General features: G+C 36.5%; 1 protein-coding gene across 4 annotated transcripts in view; it reads left to right on the forward strand.

Moving 5' to 3' along the window:
- LOC149821257 (uncharacterized) overlaps positions 1 to 5,739 on the forward strand; it is a 107,076-nt gene extending 101,337 nt beyond the window's left edge. For 3 of the 4 annotated variants that reach the window (XM_089981685.1, XM_089981684.1, XM_089981686.1), the window contains exons 14-19: positions 3,806 to 4,323; positions 4,409 to 4,469; positions 4,557 to 4,625; positions 4,754 to 5,048; positions 5,155 to 5,288; positions 5,377 to 5,739. In XM_089981685.1, coding sequence (XP_089837811.1) covers positions 3,806 to 4,323; positions 4,409 to 4,469; positions 4,557 to 4,625; positions 4,754 to 4,840 — 735 coding nt within the window. In that variant the 3' untranslated portion in view covers positions 4,841 to 5,048; positions 5,155 to 5,288; positions 5,377 to 5,739. Of the gene's footprint in view, positions 1 to 3,805; positions 4,470 to 4,556; positions 4,626 to 4,753; positions 5,049 to 5,154; positions 5,289 to 5,376 lie in introns of those variants that run through there. The other variant, XM_089981687.1, reaches the window with a different exon arrangement.
- The last annotated feature ends 261 nt before the right edge of the window (positions 5,740 to 6,000 follow it).

The raw sequence follows: 6,000 nt of genomic DNA on the forward strand, positions 1-6,000 counted from the left end.
TCAGGTCCTGTGAAAAACATAGGAAGTACCAGGTAAGAATTAAAATTCTTTGTACGAATTCCTCTAAAAATCCAAATAGTTAGGAAAAAACATAAATCAAATTTATGCAAGTTGTTAGAGGAACATAATTATAAGAATCTTATAATTCAATTAACCATTCATGCATTTAACAACACTTATCATGCAACAATAATATCTCACATGAAACAGAATAAGTAAGAATATATGAACTAATGAATAACAATAAATATGCATGATTCAATGCACATGCATGAACAACTTATTAAGTTATTATCAGAGTTCTCTTTTGCATGTATGTACCTATTAAATGCACACAAGTTTAGTTTCACTTTTCTTTAAAACCCGTAGATACTCAAAACATGCATAACAATTTTTCAAACATCAAGATAGGTTATCAGTTATAGCTTAACACACAATTTGTATTTTATGATCGATATCAAGAAACAACATATTCCATCAGAACATTAGAAATCAACGTCTAATATCAAGACACCAGGAAAATCAATATCCACTGATGCTACTTTCTTGGTATACCAATAACAACAACTGTGTCTATAATACCACTCCTAGGAAAATTGGCAGAAAACTCCCTAAAATCGTGGTCGGGAGGTGAACCACCAATCAGATTTACAACCAGATTTTGCTTATTCCTCAAACCCTTACACAAATAAGATTTTTACTAATTCTTTCCCGTAAAGACTTAGAGAGAAATCCGTACCTTTGATTGGAAACGAAAAAAGGCTGAAAATAAACGTCGGATGCCCGGAACGGAAGGAGATTCCTCTCCTTCTTCCTTCCTCTTTTCCTCTCTTCTCTTTTTTTTTCTTTTCCCTTCTCTCTCTCTCTAGAAAACAAAATCTAGAAAGGAGCGAGTTAGAGCCTTTTATAATTTTTTTTGGGTCTTCTAAAGAGAGGGTGACGTCCCTTCTTGAGTTTCTCACTCATTTGGCTTGGAGATAGAGTTCTACCGTGTAAAACTCTACCGCTAACCTTTTTTCCACTTTAACAAATGTATTACTTTATTGTTTTTACTTTTTACTACATGTAGGCTCTTATAGAATCCCTACATATTAAGTAGAGTTCCACAAATATAGAATCCTACAACAACAACAACAACAACAACAACAACTACGCCTTCATCCCAAAACAATTGGGGTCAGCGATATGAACCAAAAAAGAAATTCATTTTGGGTCTTCCACATGAATCCTTTTCCTCCAATCATTTCTATCCAACGCCATGTCCTCGGTGAGGTTCAAAGCATTCATATCCTTTCCTATCATCTCCATCCAAGTCTTCCTAGGCCTACCCCGACCTCTTTTAACTAATATATTTTCCCATTTCTCCAACCTTCTAACTGGAGCATCATTAGGCCTTCGCCGAATATGTCCAAACCACCGTAAACGATTCTCTCGCATCTTATTTTCAATGGGTGCAACACCTACCTTCTTACGTATCTCTTCGTTCCGAATCTTATCTTTTATTGTATTTCCACACATCCATCTAAGCATCCGCATCTCAGCTACACTCATTTTTTGAATATGATGTCTCTTGGCAGCCCAACATTCCGTACCATATAGTAAAGCGGGTCTAATAGTCGTCCTATAAAACTTTTCCTTCAACCGCAATGGCATTCTACGATCGCACAGCACTCCAGTAGCACTTTTCCATTTCATCCACCCAACCTTTATCCTATGATTTACATCTCCATCAATTTCTCCATACTTTTGAATGATGGATCCCAAATATTTGAAATAATCATTCACCGGTATATCTTGCTCACCAAGCTTCACTACACTCCCGTCACTACTTCGTTGCTTACTAAACCGACATTCCATATATTCAGTCTTACTCTTACTCAACTTAAAACCTCTAGCTTCCAATGTCTGTCTCCATAATTCTAACTTAGCATTAACCCCAGCTCTAGACTCATCAATCAAAACAATATCATCAGCAAACAACATACACCACGGTACATTTTCTTGAATTGATCTCGTAAGCTCATCCTCCACAAATATAGAATCCTGCCATACAAAAAACATCGGAATTAATTAATTTTAATAATTAATTAAATAATTAATTAATATTTATTAAATAATAATTTTTCATAAAGTTTTAGAGGGTTTCTCACCCCGCTGGGAGTCTTCTTAACATAGATTTTAACTTAATTTAACCTTTATATTGAATTTAACACTTTAAATGGTTGAAATTGGATTTCAAATCTGAATTCGGATCCAAGATCCATACCCAATATCCATATGGATCTTAAACTGGACCAGATCTTAATTAATATGAATCTTGGATTGGGTCCAGATCCATATTAACTTGGGTCAAACTGATTGGATCCGATCTGATCCAATCCAGTGTAATAAGAAATGCGGAAACACAAGTTACAAGAAATAACACAAAAAGGGTTCAATGAAGAACCAAATCACATAAGCACATAATGTGCACAACACACAAAACTCACTAAGGCGTGAATGCCAAAAGTCAAAATAGGAACTTTATTGAGAAAAAGTGGGTCTTAGAACCATGTACATATTTGAGGGAGAGCCCACTATTTATACAAGAGGAGAACACTTGAGGGGGAGGGGGGGCATTGGGGCTCCCACTGTAGATGTTGGGGACCCCAACGTCTATTAGTGTGGGGCCCCAATGGTCCCAGCTGCATTAAATAAAAACAAAAAATAAAAAAGGAAAAACAGAAAATAATAAAAAGAAAATCCTAAGAAAAAATACAACATTCAGTGAAATGAACAAAATACCCCTATCGGGTATTTTGGTATATATATTTTAACATCTAGAACTGGTCACATCGAGGTGGGTCATTTTTTGAAAAATGTGATTTTCGGGCCAACCGTAGGTCGAATTCAGAAAAACAAAATATCAATGTTTTCAAAATTTCAAGACGCATCTAATGATATATTACCTGAATTTTGCCTGAATTTAACCCGAATTTCGCTCGATTTTAAAGGTAAAAAATAAAAAGCTTTACCCCATCTTAGTTGGCTCGTTTAGGTTTTGTCAATGGGTCCTGGGCCACACCCAAACTCAATTGATGCCACCTAAAATCGAAGATTTCTATCGACTTTACGAAACACTTAGACAAATTTTAAGAAGTCTCAAAATTTAATATTATACAAAAACACACGATGTTACACTTGCTCTGTACTGAGTTAGCCTGTTTTAGTTGGATTGAGGGACTCATAAATGGATGAATTTTTCTGTAATTTTTTAAAACGCAGAAGGTGTGTGCCTATTAAATTGTAAAGATCTTTTGAATGCCCAAGATACTATGAGAAAAATTGAAACTATGTATATTTTCTTTTTAATAATCAAGCTGGAAACTGCCCCGATTGGATTTGAAACTGTCTTTGATGTATTGAGAACATTAAGTGACGTGAACTTATTGAAAGCAGTAAATGATATGTCATGAACTTATCTTTTATATATAACTTAATCTGTATGCAAAGCAGAAACTGCTTAAGTTGATGTTGCTCCCAAATGTTTTTAGTAAAATAGGTAACAAAAATGCTAGATTAATACATATATAAAGCAAACATTATTTGCTTTCTGGATCATCACATCTACCATTATTTCCTGATCAAGTCCGAAATTCTTTCTGCTCTGTAGTCCTCAGTGCTCTTGGAAGTTCTGTAGAATTTCAGTTTTCTGTTGCTTCATTAGATCATCATATATGCATGCATGCATACATACATACATATATTTTTGCTTCATTTGAATCTTAATTTACATAATCTGACCTTGCTATTGCCATTTGAGCAGATGTGTGATCTTCTATTTTCTCAATTATGTCTGAGATCCTCCCTTGAATCAGCAGCTGGTTCTAATCACTCACCTTTTCGAGACCTCACTGGGGCGAGTAACTTCTATTTTGGTCCAGCTGGAAATAGTAGGTTTCAGGCAGATGCATCCCTTCCTCTACAAGGGAAGACACACAATGCAGCTGAGTTTCTTAGAGATGGCAACAACAAATCCTACACTTATTCATGTTCGGATGGCGAGACTGCATCACTGGCAGCTATGCTGTTGAGTGGACGTGCTAGTGTTCCGATGCAATTGGTAGCCCGTGTCTCTACTGGTTTATTCTTTTGGCCATTGATTCAACTTGCTAGTGCAGCTACGGATGATATTGCACTTGGTGTTTCTGTTGGTAGCAAAGGAAGGGGAATTTTACCAGGATCTGCATCTGATACACGTGCAGCCCTTCTCTTACTTTTGATTGGTAAATGCACTGCTGACCCTGCTGCATTTCAGGATTTTGGAGGGGAAGAATTTTTCAGGTAGTCTTACTTTTTTATGTCCGCTTAGTATAAAATTTCTGGATTTATAGTGCCTCTAGTTATTTGTGTTTATGCTGCTTGGCAGGAGATTGTTGGATGATACAGATGCAAGGGTGGCATATTACACTTCAGCGTTTCTTTTGAAGGTGTGTTATTATTTTCTTCTCTGGTTATCTGAACAATTAGTTTGTTTTCTTTCAATTCCGCAAAGATGCTCAAGTTTGTTCTTTCAGAGGATGATGACAGAAGAACCCGAAAAATACCAGCGGATGCTGCATGATCTTGTATTCAAAGCACAACAGGTATGGTGTTTCAACCTCATTTTTAGTGCTTTGATATTGGGACTGTATGGTGAAGATTGGTTATGCTGCTTACAGTTCTTTGGCCATGAGTTGAGTCTAAACTAAAATAGTACATTTTCCTTCGCCAGATCAACAATGAAAAGCTACTAGAGAATCCATACCTTCATATGCGTGGCATACTTCAGCTTTCAAATGATGTTGGAGCCCAAATATGACATGACAAATATGATATGATTAGTGTATCGTGGTGTGCTGAAAAACCGTGGAGAATTCTTTGGGCTTTTCATGCTGCTACTTCAGAAGTCATATGCGGCAAGATGACCATTGATCAAATATATTATGCAAAGGATTGGAGTGTACGTCCTGCTGCTTCAGACTGGTTGAGCCATCAATCGTGCAAACGAGCACCAGCATGGTTGCAAGGTTGAGGACACAAGCAACTTCTTCTATTTGTTAGCTCATGTTTAAATTTTGCTTACTGAAATAGTAGAAGCGGGCTTATAATTATTCGATTGTCATTATGTTGCAGGTGCCTTCCAATTTGTATAGCAGCTGAACTGGAGATTGTACAGTTAATCATTTGGCGTAGTTTGAAATAATTGTTTGTTTCTTCTGCCATCAACTAATTCCAATCACTAGACGAACTGCATTTTTGACGTTCAGGTATCGTTTTGTGAACATGGTAATCCACCTGATTACTTTTTGCTTATACATGATCTTTGCTGAGGATTTATCCTTTCCTGTGAAACAGCTCCATGTTTCAGGCAATTTGAGCATGCATCGGAAGGCTCTGATCTGTACATGGTTGGTGGCCGAGGTTTATGCAGAGTTTTTTGTGAGGCATACTCGGACATTTTATCCCCAACATTGCTTTTTTGCCAATTTTTTATATTTTTTATTGGGACAGCTCCTTCATCCTAGGAGACTTAGGTTCAAATAATCTAATGGCTAAATTGTTTGTCATTGTAAAAGTGCCATGAACAGGCTTCGAGTACTTGTGCAAAGGTGAGCTATATCTGCATGTATTTGTAACGATTATTTGATTGATTCAAATTGTAAATAATGAGTTATTAAAGAATTTCCAATGTGTATTAAAAATATTCGAGTTATTAAAGAATTTCCAATGTGAATGCCATTCAAAATGTTGTCATATGTTAGAGTACATCCTATGTTTTTAAGGTTATAAAGTTAGGGTCTGTTCCGAATGGAAATAGGCTCTGTTTGGAGCAGCCGTAGTTAAGAGCGGCAATGTGATGTTCATGAAATCCCCATCATCTCCATCGATTGGGAACACAATTTTGTGAGGGGAGGCTATAGTTGAGAGCGGTGTTGGGAGGGGCAACCACATTAAAAATAATGAAAAAACGGAGAGACG

This window comes from Nuphar pumila, chromosome 12, assembly GCF_984573655.1.
Source record: "Nuphar pumila chromosome 12, dmNupPumi1.hap1.1, whole genome shotgun sequence".
Taxonomy (NCBI): domain Eukaryota; kingdom Viridiplantae; phylum Streptophyta; class Magnoliopsida; order Nymphaeales; family Nymphaeaceae; genus Nuphar; species Nuphar pumila.